This window comes from Pezoporus wallicus, unplaced genomic scaffold, assembly GCF_028554395.1.
Source record: "Pezoporus wallicus isolate ANWC-B61680 ecotype Strahan unplaced genomic scaffold, APGP_CSIRO_Pwel_v1 scaffold_3294, whole genome shotgun sequence".
Classification (NCBI taxonomy): domain Eukaryota; kingdom Metazoa; phylum Chordata; class Aves; order Psittaciformes; family Psittacidae; genus Pezoporus; species Pezoporus wallicus.
Window position 1 is genome coordinate 15,984,348 of NW_026635478.1, and position 16,987 is coordinate 16,001,334.

General features: G+C 45.7%; 1 protein-coding gene across 3 annotated transcripts in view; it reads right to left on the reverse strand.

Annotated features, from left to right (window-relative positions):
* Positions 1 to 11,105: 11,105 nt before the first annotated feature.
* GRIN2B (glutamate ionotropic receptor NMDA type subunit 2B) overlaps positions 11,106 to 16,987 on the reverse strand; it is a 215,337-nt gene continuing 209,455 nt past the window's right edge. For all 3 annotated transcript variants that reach the window (XM_057430360.1, XM_057430364.1, XM_057430374.1), the window contains 2 exons: positions 14,915 to 15,153; positions 11,106 to 13,052 (listed from right to left, as the gene is read on the reverse strand). In XM_057430360.1, the coding sequence (XP_057286343.1) occupies positions 11,142 to 13,052; positions 14,915 to 15,153 (2,150 nt within the window). In that variant the 3' untranslated portion in view covers positions 11,106 to 11,141. The remainder of the gene's footprint in view (positions 13,053 to 14,914; positions 15,154 to 16,987) is intronic.

The window sequence follows — 16,987 nt, forward strand, 5'->3', positions numbered from 1 at the left end:
AGACTGAAGCCTACTGGCCTGTTTAGGGTCATTCATTTGTCCTTTTTGCGGACCTTCACACCCTGCTCCTGCCCCAGCATGAGAAGGGCTGTGCAGGGGTCAGCAAGCCATCTTCCCCTCCCTACCTTCCAGCCTGACCCATGATCCATACAAGCCAGAGGATGATCTCCTGTGGATGCTTGTTCCCTTTGGGTCAAGCCCCTCAGCAGCCACAGGGATAAGTAGCCTTATCCCAGGAATGGTTGGGAAACTGCCAAAAATGGCTTTTCTACCTCCTCATCCAGGCAATCCTGCATGGCTTTGAGAAGGCAGGACCTGGGGGTCAGACACCCTCACTGCCTGCTACATGCCTCACAGTAGCCTTTGGGGCAATGGCCAAAGCTTGCTAGATAAACATTATTTTTTTAAGGAAAAAAAAAAAAGAGAAAAAGAAAAAAAAAAGAAGGAAAAGACAGGGAGTACCAACAAAAAAAAAAAACCAACAAACCCCAAAACCCACCTGGTTAAATAGTTTGCCTTCTGTGACTCCACAGGGAAGTCAGTGAAAAGATACTTCCCAAAAAGCTGCTGCCTCCTCTATATACGAGCCCTCACCGCTGATTACAGATGGTACTTTGGTCACTGGCAAAGAGACATTTCAAGGTAGCCCTGCCATTCAGGAGAAACACACATAAAGGAAAGACTCCAAACACAGCTGAACCATACAAACAATAACTGCACAGAACTGAGGTCTCGGAAAGTTGTATTGCTGAAAACACCTCCCTGCTCCCACTAAAAGGATTGTGTGAACAAACAAACAAACAAATGTACAAAAGAAATTAACAGCTGATCAACAAACTTTTTTACCCCCATGTTAGAAATTTTGAAAATGCAAAGCTAAAAAGAGCAGTTTGCTGAATTTCTGACCACATGTGAGAGAGAGCCTGCTCCAAAGATAAGAAAAGCAACCAGACAGGCAAATAGGCCTCAAAAGCTAGCAGCTTTCTCTGCTAACCTCTACACTAACAGCTTTCTAGTGGAAGGTCATTTCCTACAGCACCTCTTGAAGGCTCCAGCTTGCTAGGAGCTTTTAGGTGTATAGCACATCGATAATAGTAATAAAACTTAAACTACACACGCATATGTGTACACACACTCACACACTTTGTCTTCTTTTCCATAAAAGACAAGCCTGGCAGAGCACAGGATACAATTTGATGGAGAGGAAAGAGCAGCTGAACATGAAAGAAAGCAGAGAAGGTGGATGGATGTGGTCTGATCGAAGGAGTCACTGGAGGCCACAGATTATTCTGTTACATTTTATATATATAAATAAAACGTCAAAGGGGCCCAGTGACACCAGCACTGAAAGGCTGGTTAAGCAGACTTGAGATAATATAGATAATGAGGGCCCTAAGCCCTCAAGTGTTGCTCCTTCCTCAGCTGACTTGTCATGGCATCTCTTCATCAGGTCCTGATTGTCTTTTCTGGCTGCTGACAGAGAACGTCAGTTTCTTGTTCAGCGGTTTGGCCAGTTAAAGTGCTGTGCTGACTGGCACTGTAGGGCCCTCCCAGCAGGTCATAGCAAAGGAGTCTCTTGTTTCAGTCACAGGACAGACTGACCAGATCTTTCTCAACAGACATTACCAGTCATTGCATGATTGTCTTCCTGCTCCACCTACCAGTTAAGGCTGAACTAGGCAATGAGCGTGGCACAACGGTTTGAGAATGTGGCACAGCAGATTCAGCACAGAAGTGAACGAATGCATGAAATGGGTTTCTGGTGCTGTATTCAAACCATCTCCAGGAGGACACTGTGTCCCAGCCTTGCTAGTGATTCAGAGCTGGGCCTCCAGAGTCCAAATAAAGCAGCCATGCCAGGGCCAACCAGGTAAACATGAGCAACAAGAGTGTTGCTAAAGTACCTATGGGTACACATCACCTGGCTTTAGCAGCATACGGCTTCCAACACTTTTCTCTCAGCTCCAACACATGCATACGAACACCTAAGCACACATACAGACTGTGGCACCACATACAAATGTGTGCGGGCTGCATAAATACACATACCAATATGAACCCATCCCTGCCCCCACAAGTAGACACGTGCAAGAAATACAGACAAGTAGCAACAGGCATGCAACATACACATGGTGATCCCAAGCAGAGGAAACCCCTCTAAGCTATGTTCCAAGCACGGTGAGTTCCTGGGAGATGACTCTTGGAAAAACGCATTGCAGGAAGAGGCCCACACAAGTAAGAGAATCCATAAAAGGCATTCTAGGCATCTAAACCCCTAAATAGCTGTTCCAAAATCTCCTTGAATTTCACAGGAGTTTAGATGACAGTGTCAATGGATCTGATTACAAAGCCTGGAAGAAAAGCAGAGGGAGAAAGCATAAAACTTATCCCTTTGTCTGATTTTTGTCTGTTCAAGGTCAGGTGTAATCCTTCTCCAGATGACATGGGACTTAGCAGCCAATGCCCATAGGCCTAGATAGAAGTCTCATGTGATAGTTGCATTCTTCCTGGATGCCCTGCAAATGTTGCTAGAATGCCATGCTTATGGCACATTGAATAATCAAAGGAAACACGGTAAGGAGCCTGGTGATGCTTAGAAAGGTAACTCACTATTTTGTCCAAAATCTAATCTATAGGGCGTACTCCCAAGGGGATGCCTGCCCATATCCCTTTGGGCAGCACCAAATGGACCAGCACTTTCCAACTTCACTTATGTATAGAATTCTGCCAGGAGTCTCTCAAATGCACAAACATACACTTCCTCCCAGACTGACAGGTATTTGCAGCCATGTATTCGCAAGTTCACAAGCCACTGTGGACCATGCTGGGACAGCCATGCCAAGGTCACAGCAAGGGTACATGAAAGGGATGTCTACCCTGCTCGCAACACCTTTTAGCAGAGCTCCATTCCCGTGTGGCTGTAGTGGTTTCTCCCACACAGAAATCAGGGATGCAACAGCAAGTTGAGCAAAAGATAGCTGCAGCTGGGAGAAGACTGCTGCTCTGGATAACCTTTGGTCATGCTGACCCCTTCCATTGCTCCCTGTGCTGCCCATACACTTTCATATAGTACCACTTAAACCCTGAGAGAGACTGTGGCACATGGCAACACACACACATTGAGAGGCCAGCTGGCTTTTCCCAGACTGTGACCAGCAGACTCAGGATGAGCAGCCAGGGCCATGGCTGTGGATTATGGTGAGTTGATGCACGTTCATTAAGGAACAATGCAAGCTGTCACAAAGGGAAGGACAGAGGTGTCTTGCTGTCTGCCTAGAGACTCTACTAGTTTTACAGTGGCTCTGACTGCTTATTCACCATGTCACACCCTGTCACTCTCCTTCCTTACTGACATGACATTAGACCACAAACCATAAGCAGTTAGTGCCAACCACCGGCTTATACTGATTTGTCAGACAGAAAGGGACCAAATACTACAAGACATCCATTCCCAGGTCTGCAACAGCAAAACATCCTGTAGATGTTTACAAGCCAATGACTCTAGGCAATAAGGGAAGATAGCCCTGTGCTTCTAAAAGATAGCATACTTCTCACCAGCAGCCTTGCTTTTTCCACATAGAGAAAAAGCAAACAAACTCTACTGACCCTGATGGGGGCCAACATGAAGCAGATAAAAAACTGTATCTGCCCCTGCTCTAAATTCACTAGTCAGCCCTCAAGGATAGAAATTATGTCATTTGTCTTGCCTTTCTCAGAAAAAAAAAGCAATCCTGCTGCTTCCTTGCACTGGCTAATTCACCAGACTGATCAATTCTTATTTCCTGAGTGGGCACAAGCAGAATACTACCTCAGTGAGACTGACAGAGAAGTCAAAAATAGTTATCAAATATCTTCTAAAACATCTGGTGAGGGCTAGAATTTGCCTGGAGAGAAGGAGAGGCCTGCCCTTACTCATCTTCTGCACAGCATCGCACAGTCTAATGAAGACAACAGAGCAACAAGACAGTAACAAGAAGAGCAGTGAGCAAACAGCCAGCATAAGTTGTTTTGAGGGAAGAGGCATAGAAATGAAATTAAAGAATCAGTGTAAGAAAGATGGCAAGTAAGTAGATAAGAGGCCACGGAGATGAGGCAGTAAACTGCTGGAGAGATCAAAACACCTGCAAATGACATTCTACTTAGAGGAACATATAGGGTCTAAAGAAGAGGAAGCAAATCTGGCAAGAATGGCACAGAGGGTCTGAGACCACACTGCTTCCCCTCTCACTGGTAGTGGGAAGGCCATAAAAAGAGAGAGATGGAAGAATTAGTCAGAAGATGAAGGCCCACAGAGAGATCCCTGTAATCCACAGGAACAAATGTACTCTGCTGATGTCCCAGGGAGAAGACAGTGGGGACCAGGAAAGAGAAAGTAATCGAAGAGCAAAGCACACAGAGAAGGAAACAGCCCTGTGCCTCACACAAACAGTCCCTAGCAATCAACACGGCTTTTATTACAGAAAATTATTAACACCCTCTGCTACCCACCACCCATCACCAATCCCAAACCTCCCCTGTCTGGGGACCCTTTCTTGGCACACACAAATAACATCCAGATAAACTTTCCGAACCAGCAAAAGCAACCACTGAAACAACTTCAAACACCACAGACCAGTAAAACCACAATTTAGAAGTTAACTTTCCCAACCCACCCCCATGCCATTATTTAATAAGGAAATACTGTACAGATATAAAACCCACCCTTTTCCCAACCTGAATATAGTTGCTTGAGTTAGTTTCTGTACATATATACACACATATTTACACAGTAATACTGCAATCAAGAAAGCAGATGATGTAAAAGTCACAAAGTGAGTACATGAATTAAGTAACTACCGGCAGAACATTAGGAAAGGTCACATTGTTCCTACTTGGCAAAAATGCATTGTGACACAGAGTCATTAAGCGTACTGCAATGTACCGTGTGTGTCTGTGTGTGTGCGTGCGCATAGAGACACGCAAGCCTCACAGCTTCCTGCTGTGCCAAAATTGTTCATGTATGTTTGACTTCCCCTGTATGTCATGTATGTGTGTGCGTGCCCAGAGGAACCTCTGTCCACAGCTGGAATTTTTTTCTGACCTGTTCAAGTGTGTACCGGTGCTTGCTGTGAACCTTTAGTGGCAGAAGGCCAGCAGTTTAAGAGATCTGTAACTACTAACACATCACAGACATCCTCCTTTACCTCAGCACCCAGGGAACTGTACCCTTGGCATCAGCAGACATGAGTGCTGTTCTCTGCAGTGAGGTTTCACTGCCTTTTTCTATACACAAGCAGATTTATGTTGTGTCAGTTTTGTTGTCAGCAATGACAGAAGGGTGCCAGAATTCACTCAAATGGCATGGCTAGGAGAGGAATTTGGGAATGCTCAAGAGATGAAGAAAGAACTCAAAGCCAATTGCAAAACGGTATTTGCTGTTGCCATTGTTGCCGTTCTAATGGCAGACACCCAAGTCTGTCTGCAGTCAGCCCCAGGGAGGTCCAGAGAGCCTGTGATGAAGATGAAGCAATATTATTCATATTGCCAGTGAGACAGTCAGTGCCCCAGTTTGGCTTGAAGGGAGGAAAGAGGAAGGGAACCACAGGGAAGTGTAGGTGGGTGAATGCAGCAAGGGTCTATGGCTTGGAAATCTATTTGGCTGCAAATTGAAAATAAGCCCTTGTGGGGACAACAATCTGGTCCCACTAGTTACTATCTCAACGTGCCCTGCAGCATCCAGCAGCATGGTAGGTGTGTTCCAGGTGGACACGCCAGGTGTGTTCAGCAGCAGGGAAGCACTTATGAGGAAGAGTGGGTGCAGATGGGGATTGTGGCTTGGTGTCTGTCTCCATTTGTTGCCGTCAACCCAGTTTCTTTGTTGCACACGGCTCCCAGGGGCTCCTGTGGTGAGCCAGGCATATGCCATGCAGAGGCAGCATAATTGGACCCTACCCTTTGCCAGCATGGATTGAACAAGAAGGGTGAAGTGCAATTCTTTAAAGCGATGGTGCAGAGAATCAGCGCAAAGTCCTTTCATCAACACACCTCATTTTTATCCCCTGTCCTTTTTCTTTTCTTTTCTGCAAACACAAATATGTGGGGAAGTGCAACCACCCACCCTTCTCCATGGGAAGGGCTTATCAAAGGTTGCTTGACTGAAGTGGAGGATGTGCGAAAGGCCTAAGTCTGATCATTGGCTGTGTTCCCAGTCTTGCTTCCATCTGTTGATAAGCAATGGAGGTGGGAGGATATGCCACATTTGATAGAAAGCTCTAAAGCAAAGACTTGCCTATAAAGATCCCTGAGGTATCTCTGATCACGCTAACCTGTCACCACTATCACATTCATTCTCTGTCTCCCCCTCTCTCTTTTGCTGGCAATGTTGCTGTGAGAAACAACCCTGATTTGAAAGTACAAAAGGGCTTTATTCAAGATGGATGCTAGTGTCTTCTTGGAGTGAAGAGCTCAATGTCAGCATGCATTGCTAAAGAAGCCAGAAGCAAAGAGGCCCATCCTGACAACTCTTAACTCCTTCACCAGATCCTTTAGGACTTCACAAAGGAACCTTCCTCCCCCCCCCATGCACTGGCAACTGAAATATCAGTATGGGAAAAGTTCAAACTTGCATATTGCTGAGCATTTTGAGCCAATTGAGGTCCTTGCCTGGAGATTTCTGACAACGCATGCTGGATTTCAGAGAGAATGGAATGGGGTTTTGCTGAGGAGTTAGGGCTGATGTGCTTCATTGTCTCAACTGACAACAAGTCCTGACCGCAGCTTTTCGTTCCTACTTATGATATGATACGGCAAGTTCTGAAATTGTTCTCACTGAGAGGGTGATGGGAGACAGAGAACTACTACACCAGCCTGTGTTGTGTTGCTCTGCTGTAAAAAGCTGGTGTGACTACACCAAGAAGGTTTATGACGTGGAGATCCACGACTGCAAGTTCTACCTGCCAGCTGCTTTTTGCTGTGCATGGCACATTTCTGGTATTTTTTTAATATCTTCTCCATCTCCTTCATCCACATCCTCCTTTGGGTGAGTACGAACACTACAGCATCACTTCAGAAGAACATGGCTCATGAAAATACCTCTCCGAGAGCCATGCCTGGGGCTAGAGTGAGGAGGTAAAAGTCAGAAACATTGCCAAAGTTGCCTAATCTTTCCCAGGAGGCTGGCTGAAAATATACGGTAGAGGTCTCCAAACTGTAGAGGACACAATGCTTTTTTTTCAGTATTCTTGTATGCAAAAACTTTCAGAGAGGGGAATTGTTCCTAGCCACTGCCCCAGAAAATACTGGTGTTTCTGCAGGAGAGAGAGAGAGAAATGGCAAGGTAGGGGATGTGGAGTTTTGTCAGGCTCTGGTATGAAATCCCAGGTAATTCTAGACAGGTAATAAACAGCACATGGGTGGTTTTCTAGTATGGACAACACCTGCTGCTAATATTACCTGATTGATTCACTTGAATACTTAGAATGAAAATACACCAAATCTAAAATTCTAAATATATAATCAGAGTTTAATAACATCATCCATTTATTGTCTGGATTATGAATTACACCCTCCCCCCTCCCACCCCTTTCCCTTCATCTCTGCCCCAAAACTTGTTGATCTGTCAGAACTAAAATAAACAAAGCAACCAGAAAAGATCGCTTATAGGAGAAAGGATTAACCTGATGGACACGTGGCCTAATCTATTATGGGAGAAGGCAAAATACCAGGCTCCTGTTGTTAGACCAGTGGTTCAGTCCAGAATTTCCAGTTCTTCTTTTCTGGTTGCCCTAGACCATTCGAGTGGTTTGTGGCACAGTTAATATTTGCAGAGCACTCGGAGTGTTAACAGTGCTACAACGGTATCAACACTAGATAATGATTTTGGCAAACTATCATTTGCCAATCAGTGGAACAAGGGACAGACCAGTTCGGAGAAAATACGAACCAACTTTCACCCCGGAACACAAAAATCAGAACCTTTAAGAAGAGATTTGAAAAAAGTTCCATTAACTTCTTTTTGGTTTGTTTTCGGCTTAATTTCCCTGCAGAGCCACCCTCCAGGTTTCCTCGTTCCAGGTGGGGAGGGACGGAAAAGTACCAAGATAACCGCCAAAGAGATTAGCTGCCCTTGCCAGCTGTCAAGCTCCCCCCCAAGCCCTTAGGAAATACCAGAAATTATCACAAGCTTTCCCAGGTCCAAGATTTCTAAACTGAAGTAGCATCGGAGAAGTCTCTTAATGTCAAAGTGATGGTCCAACCTGAGCGGCCAGCTTGATGGTTCACCCCACCACTATCAAGACAGAGTAGTGTCTTGAGACCCAAACTCCACAGAGAGATGCTGGTACAGAGAGTTTATATGCAAAAAGGAAGCGGGGTGTTCCCATCAAAATATGAAACCCTGCTGGCAAGGCTTGCAGTGACGTTCCGGCGTCTTCCATTCATGAAGATAAAGGTGACAGAGCAATACAGGGGGCCTCAGGGGAACACAACACACATGGGTTTCTCTCTCTCTCTCTCTTTTTCCTCATTCATACGGCCTCGACCCGCGTAAACCGCTTCCAAAAACGCAGCCTGAAAAGTCGTAGAAAACAAACAGAACAGAAACAAATTTCCCCTCCCTCCCACCCCACGACCTGAATATTCACGAGAAGAGAAACACCAATTTATACAAAAACGCAATAAAAAAGAAATATTTACAAATGAAAGGAACGCCTTCTTGGTGGCCGCTGTCAGAGGGCTCTGACAAGCTGCCGTGTGTTCTGGATTGCAGATCGCTCTGTTAATTTGTTTGGTTTCTTTTTTTTCTGTTTGTTTGTTTCTTTTTTTTTTTCCATTTTTCTTTTCCTTTTTGTCCTTGTAATGAGAGAAGAGGGAAAGAGTAAGAAGTTCCCTTACCCTGAAGACTAAGGGGTGGCATTACAAAGACTCTCCCCCTCTTCCCTCCTTAATTTTCTCAGTGAAATATAAGAAAATATTCCCCACACCAACCCTGCCCACCCTCTCCTCACACTCTTTGACTTTACAGGCAAGTCCCACCCTCCCCCCACCCCAGCTCTAAAAAATAAGTAAAAGAAATAGGTAAAGAAATAAAAGGCCTTTTGTTGGCTTAAAAAGAGAAAGATAAGATAAAATCAACAAGGGTGCAGTGAGGAAAGTGAGAGAGGTGGCTTTCAGCTCCAAGAAATGTGGCTCATAAAGACAGGGCTACGATCTCCTTTCAGAGTCAGTCACAGCAGTGTCCCCATGCACTCAGCACAGGACACTCTCAACACTTCACCTGGCAAGCCACGGTCATCAAAACACTGGGACAGATCCAGGATAAGCAGGAGAGATTTAGCCAATATCTCTCAGGACAGGAGAGGTCGGTCCATACCCCCACCTCAGGAGAAAGAAGACATATGAAAGGGGAGTTCACCTTCTCACTCCTACCATTGCTCCCTTTCCTTTAGTTTAACTTGCATCTAAAATGATACAATGGAAAGAAAAAGACTCTCTTATTGATACTAGGTGCACCAGGAAAGCTGTCACTACAACTGCAGGGATGGGAAACCCTAGGCTATTCCAGCTTTGCACCTGTGCTAGTATCGTTCTCGCACACACAGAGGCACACGCACATGTATGTACACACGCATTTCAGCCTTGCACATCTTGTCTTCATCCCTCAGCACAAGTTTCTGTGCTCTCTGGCATTTATTCAAGCACACCCCTTCACAGGAAGACAAGCCATGTACTTCCCCTGTACATTCAGTAGTAAATATACATATGCATTTCCCACAGATGCACACACCCTCCTCCTATTTCCACATGTGCAAGGAGGCATTGAAACAGTCCACCAGCACCACCACCATCACACACACTGTTTCATGGCATTTTTCTTCCGCTCCAGCACCATGCCAGCATTGCAGAGGTCACCCTAGCCTTTTTGTTCAGACCTGCTGGCCAAGGGTAGGGAGGGCAGAAGAATGAAAACCCTTTTTCCCTGCCCTCCTTGCTGAAAGGACATGCCAAAATAAGCTTGGTGTCCCCTGAAGTGACAGTGACAAAATTCCCCACCTTTCCCTACTCTTAAGCTCTGTTCCACTGTGTTTGTTATCCAGACACCTTATAGGATCGTGAATTTATTTTGCTTTCTCCACAGACATTTCAAGTATAAAGTTATCGTATATACTCGCGTATAGGCTAACCCACACTATACACTGCTCCCACCCTTGAAGTACGTCACAACTAGTGAGCAACTCACAGCTAATGAACCCCCCCTGTGCCCCTTTCCTCAAACTCCTCTCATCAGTGCAAACCAGCATCCTCTGTCAGAGATCCCAGCAGCCTCCCTGACTCCAGGGTTACTTCCCCAAACCCAGATCCCACTTCCTTTCCATTTCTCCCACTGGTCTGCCAGAGATTCAACGGCTCTAATTGCCATACTGAAACCACTAGCCAGACCTGCAGACAAGCCTTATCTCCCTCCCCACACACCCCCCAGCAGACAATTCAAATTTTTAGCATAAAATTTCTCAGCATATACGCAAATATATATATATTTCAGCCCTAAACCCCCATAGTCTTCACAAAATAATGTAATGAGAACCTCAGTATAGCTAACATATAAGTGCATCATCAAGTTAGTCATGTTATTCTCCCTTCACTTTCTTCATGTCTTCAAACACTACTCTCTTCTAGGCAGTTTAAGGAAGAGTTGCCTGAGCAAGCATATTTTCCTGTATGTCCATTACACTGCTTCTGCTGTCTCCTCCTGCCACACACACAGGCATGTATGTACGTGCCTTTCTTTGCCGGGAGCCAGCAAAACTGATAGAGTCACTGCCGCTCCCCCTCAGCCCACCACTTCCCTGCCTTTTTCTCCACTTCCTGAAATCATGAGCAAGGATATCCAACTCCAATGTCACTGTAAAGTGCAATGGCCAGGAATGGAGGAGAATGGGAGGAGCGAGAACATGGAAAAAGAGATAAAAGGGAAGGGGTGGGAAGGAGGAGGAGGAAGTGGGGAAACCAAAGAGGTGGCACTTGTCACCAGTGCTGCACTACTCAGAACTCCTGTATCCCACAAACTAAGAATGACCTAGAAGAGTAGCTGATGGGATTGATCCCACCCCACCCTCCCATGCTCCACATACACCCCTAGTCCCTCCCCGTGCTCTTCCCCTCACTCAAACGTCAGACTCAATACTGGAGAGTTTCTCATAAACATGCCCGTTGCTGGAGCCATTGAAAGCCCTGGGGTTTTTGTTGTTAGGCACACAGGGGTTGGACTGGTTCCCTATACAGATGTCCTTCTGGAAACGGGCTGGCACAGCCCCATGAAGGGCTGAGACCACCGGCTTGTTGGTGGTGACAATGGCTCGGAAGTCTGGCCTAGCTTTGGGCCCTCCTGCCACCACAGGCTGCCTGAAGAAATAAGATTTGCTGCCGTGGAGCAAGCATTGGTCATCCCCAAAAGTGGGGATGAAAGGGTTTTGGGTGACCCGGTCAGGGTAGAGCGACTTGCTGAGCATGTAGCCCCCGCTGCTGCCGGGATTGTTGTGGTGGTGGTAGCTGGTGGCGGGCACTGAGGACTTGTTGTTGGCAAAGGTGGTCTCACTGGCTGGCATCTCAAACATGTGGGCGTAGGGGCTCCCCTCCAAAAAGCGGCCCTTGTCCTTGAGGCTGACGCTGCGGGGGGCCAGGGCTGAGTCATCCTTCTGCAGGTCCACAAATGTGTCATAGGAGTGCTGCCGACGGAGCTTGTTGCGGTTCTTCTTCTGCACCTTGGAGGCAGAATTGGAAGGGCTCTGAGGATATTTGGAGGAGGAAGTGGCACTGGTGGCCACGGGCACAGGGGCAGGTGGCTGGTCCAGCTCTTGGAGAGAGTTGTCCTCACTGATGTCGTACAGGTTGCCTGCTTTCTTGCAGGCCTCGCAGCGGATGCAAGCCTGGCGGGTGGAGTTCTGCCCCACCACCGATGGCGTGTAGTTGTGCACCTTAGAAGGGCAACTGCGGCAGAAATTAGCCCCAGACCGATCCTCCCACTCTAGGTTGGTCAGATTCTTCTCCCATGGCGCCGGGACCCCACTCACAACTCCTCCATGTTTGTGCTCATTGCTTCCTCCAAACTCTCCTGAGCCATGCTTGTGGTGGGCCCTGTTGGTGCAGGACCCACCCCCTCCTCCTCCTGTGTCACGTTTAAACTCATCTCCCCGCTCTTTGTAGATATCCGTTAGGTCCACGTGTTCCCAGTGTGGCGAGTTCTCTTTGGCTCGAAACTGGTCCAGGTAGAAGTCTCGTAGCCCTTCCTTGTCCCTGAAGTAGCGCTTGTGGTCAGGAGAGCGGGGTGGGCGCCGGCGGTAGGCCAGCTCTATCTCATCAAACTCCCGGCGGGACTTGGCAGAGGCTGGGCGCTTCTTCAGGCTGTCCTTGTACTGCTGCTTCCGCCGCTTGGCCGCATTGCCCTCTATGTTGCCATAGGTGACCGTGTGAGTGGAAATGTCAGAGACATCTGAGCGGATCAAGTCATCATGGGCCCCGCTGCCACCATAGCGGTCACTCTTGAAGGAGAACTTGCCGTAAAGGTCACCCAGCTGGCTGTGCTTGGCAGGGGGTAACCCCAGGTCCAAGGGCTTCTTCCCAATGGACCGTGACTGGGCGTTGAAGGGTGGGTTGTCACAGTCATAAAGCCCGTCAATGGAGCTGGTGCTGCCAATGCTGTGGGGGCGGTGGTGGTGGTGGTAGTGGTCCTGATACACATTGCTGTCCTTCAGCTGGAGGTTCCCAAAGGTCCTTTCTACCTCACTAATATAGTCACTAAAGAGGTTCTCCTCGCAGGGGGGGTTGTTGTAGGACTTGCAGTCCGAATGGGTGAAGCTGCGGCGGTGCTCAGAGATGTCATAGACCGACGACTCACGGCGGATAAAGTCCAGGGCACTCTGTGGTGAGCCATTGACCCCTGACAGGTTGGCCATGTTCTTGGCTGTCCGAAGCAGGCGGAGGATGTTGGAATGGGTGTTGTTCATAGTTGCTGTGGGGGAGTTCATTGCTGACTGGCGTTCCTCAATGGCCACGCCATGGATGCAGCTGTAAATACCCTGAAATGTGAGAAAGCGGAAAGATGAGTGGTCCTGCAAAGACTATACAAAAGGGAACTTGGACTCGGAAACACCCTGTGAAGCAACAGCATACTCCTGTAAGACAGCAAGGCCTGTCAGCCTTCTATCTTGAAGCACAATCCAATCAAATTAAATAAGACCTGCTCTACCTATTTTTGCTGTTTTGCCCCTCTTTCTTGCCCCTCACATTTTTCCTTCCCCTCTATTCCTCTTTCTCTGCTTTGCTTCATGTCGCATCTGTAGGATGCAGGAATACCTGCTTGCATCTGTAAGAGTTACTCAAATCCAGCAGGTGTAACATGGAATTGCAAATGGGGTCAATAATACCTTGGGAACACAGACATCAAGACAAATTATTCTGTGTGGATGAGAGAAAGAGTCTAGTTTGGCCCTTGAAATTCATCTGGACATCAGTGAATCAATGAGACAGAAGCTATCTTTGAAAGGGAACAGCTTCATTTGTCATAAACTTAGCTACATTAATCAACAGAACAGATTAGCAAAGGAAACAGAGACAGAGCAGTTCTGTCAAATAGGTATTTAGGTCTTTTGCATCTGGATGAGCGAGGTACAATAGAATTTTTAATTGCATTCTGTTAAATTTAACACTGATAACAGGCTCCAAATTGGCATCACTGAAAGCAAAAGTACTCTGTTCAACTTCAAATCAGTCAGCAGAAGTGCCTGATTCCTCTGCATTCACCACTACCTCATTTCATCCATGACACAGATGGTTTAGAAGGGCTATCCCTAGGAACAGAAGGGGTTCATTTATTCCCTGGTCTGCCAAATGGTGCCTTCTGATTAAAGTCAGTTGTGAAATGGACACCATCACATCATATTACCATGGTTTCTGAGCAGCCAGCAGATGATTAACACTTTCCAAGACTTTTCATCAACCTGGTCCAGGTCTAACTGATAACCCCAGAATGAAAGAATCTGTAGTTAGCTAAGGGTCACCAAACACAATCTCCATCTTATCTTCAGACTAAACCAGGCTAGAAACTAACACTACAGGAAGGATGCTGTGCCCCCTGCATTCAAAAGCTTTGCCATTTCTCCTCAACAATATGTTATGTAGCAATTATACACTCCTTGCATAATCAAAGATAATTCTGTTACACTGGTCACTGAGGTCAAAAATGCTGAGATTTGACCTCACTTCAGAATGGATCAGGAGAAGGGACCAGTGGCTTGAAAGAAGGAAAAAAAAAAAAACCTCCAAATTACACACTGCTAGCTACACTGATAACAGAAAGATGATTCAGAAATTACTAGAATCTGCTTTAAATGCAAATATTACAACCTAAGGCTGATTTGCATAAAGCAATTGCTAAGTTTATGCGGTCATCCTCTCCACATGGTTTAGGGCATGGCTTTTGGTTAGGAACTTCTGACTGTCAAAGGCAGTGCACTTCTAGCTAACATAAGGTCAGCTGAAAAGCTGTAATATAGAGGACAATGAAAAACTCCTTAATTTCTAATCATATTATCCACCATTATTTACTTACTGTCCAAATTTGGCCTCTCACAACTCACACTGGAGGATCAGACAGTTACAGTTAACTTCTCCTTATACTGCATTTTCATTTCCATATGAAATTTCCATTTCCATGACCATAATCCTCAGAGACCAGAGTTGTCACAGAAAGACATTAGATGCTTTTGCAACATTAAGGGTGAAAAAATACCTCAACTTTACCTACAGATATCCTTTATCCTGCAGACCACCACCCCATGCCACCTGTGTGTTAGACAGTCACAGTGGATTTCCCCATCTCCAGTACCTACGACTGTCTAAATAAAGCCTCTGTTCCTCCCTGTTAGCTAATGACACTCACCCTGCTGATGGAGAAGACCACACCGGGCTTGCCAGAGCAGACACCCATGAAGCAGTGGCGGAATTGCCAGTAGAAGAGATGTTCACAGATGAAGGTGATGAGACTAAGGGCCATTGCTGCTCCCAGCATGTAGAAGACACCTGCCATGTTATCTATATCCAGCTGGCTGCTCATAACCTCATTCTTCTCATTGTGACAAATGCCAGTAAGCCACAGCGCTTCCAGCTCCTCCATCTCCCCTAGAAAAACAAAGAGAAGGAAAGAAACAGGTTAGATAGCCACGCAATGGTTAAAGACCTCAAGCTGGAGAAGACTGAAAGCAAGAAGCTGATATAAGGTCATTTCCAGTGGTCATGTTCTTTTGCCACATGTATTACATCCATGAAATACCCTGACTGCCCTTTTATTACAGGCAGGTGCAATTTGACACAGGGAGGGCAACAGCATTTTTCCACAGCCAGACATCAAACACAAAAAGCTGTACCACAGGACACAACTATCACACTTGTCAAATGTCTACAGTAAGATCCTGGAAAAGTTGTCCACCAGATGACTGAAGACATGGCCTAACAAACTTCCACTTTCATGTTAGGTCAATGAGAGAAAAAATTAGTGACTGACACAGGTAGACAAAAATGAGTCACTTCTACAGGAAATCATGTACGTTTTCAGCTCAAAATTGAAAATGTTCTTTTTTTTTAATCAGAATGTCTGATTCTGAATGTATCTGTAGCTCATTCAAACTCAGGTGCAATGTTACCAAAATATTTGTGCATTTTTACCTGTTTTTCTTCCCTTCAATTTTGTTGAAATCCAACAATTTCAAACTCTTTGACCAATCAAAAAAATTATCAATTTGTATCAGCTAGGAACAAATGTTCTGTAGCCTAATTTCATACTCCACTTACTGCCATTATGGTATTTTCATGAGTGGAGGGAAAGAGAGAGAAACTCTCACATACACACATACTGAGACATTCAGAAACAAACTAGTTTTGCAGGTTGGCAATTCCTTTCATGCTGTTAGGAAAGTTAGTTTTTCACATTTTCAACCTCTAGTCCAGTGACAGAGGGAAAAAATATGTATATTTGTGTGCTGCCATAGCATAGGCTTTAAAGCTTTAAGGAGAACTTACGTCTTTTTCTGAAATAATTACATACTAGGCTGTTTAAGAGACAGAGCACCCTATCTGTCTGGTGGCAAATTTTCAGAGCTATGTTCTTTCTATATTTATTAATTCTATGTTATTTTGAGATTTCAGGAAGAAAAAACAAAGACAAGAAAAAAAAACTTATAAATAAAATAACCTGTGAAATTTATTTATTAAAAAAGGGACACAACAAGACTTCATACGGAATGGAAAGAGAAAGCCAGGAAAATATTTTCTGAGAAGAAATTCTTTATCCCACAAAACCATAACGTTCTGAGTAAAAATTCACTCCAAAATATGTTTCTGAGTCTCAAGTCCTCCCTTGGTTTTTTTAGGTTTCGGAAAATCATAGAATTATAGAATCATAGAAGAGTTAGAGTTGGAAAGGACCTTAAGATCATCTAGTTCCAACCCCCTTGCCATGGGCAGGGACACCTCACACTAAACCATGTCACCCAAGACTTTGTCCAACATGGCCATTTAAGTTTTAACCCGTTACACCTTGTCCTATCACTACAGTCCCTAATGAAGAGTCCATCCCCAGCATCCTTATACTGGAAGGCTGCTATGAGGTCTCCACGCAGCCTTCTCTTCTCCAGGCTGAACAGACCCAACTTTCTCAGCCTGTCTTTATATATGAGGTGCTCCAGCCCTCTGATCATCCTCATGGCCCTCCTCTGGACTTGTTCCAACAGTTCCATGTCCTTCTTATGCTGAGGAAACCAGAACTGTACACAGTACTCCAAATGAGGTCTCACAAGAGCAGAGTAGAGGGGCAGGATCACCTCCTTCAACTGATGGTCATGCTCCTTTTGATATAGTTGGCTTTCTGAGCTGCAAGCTCACACTGCCGGCTTATGTTCAGTTTCTCATAGACCTACACTCCCAAGTCCTCCTCCACAGGGCTGCTCTGAATCTCTTC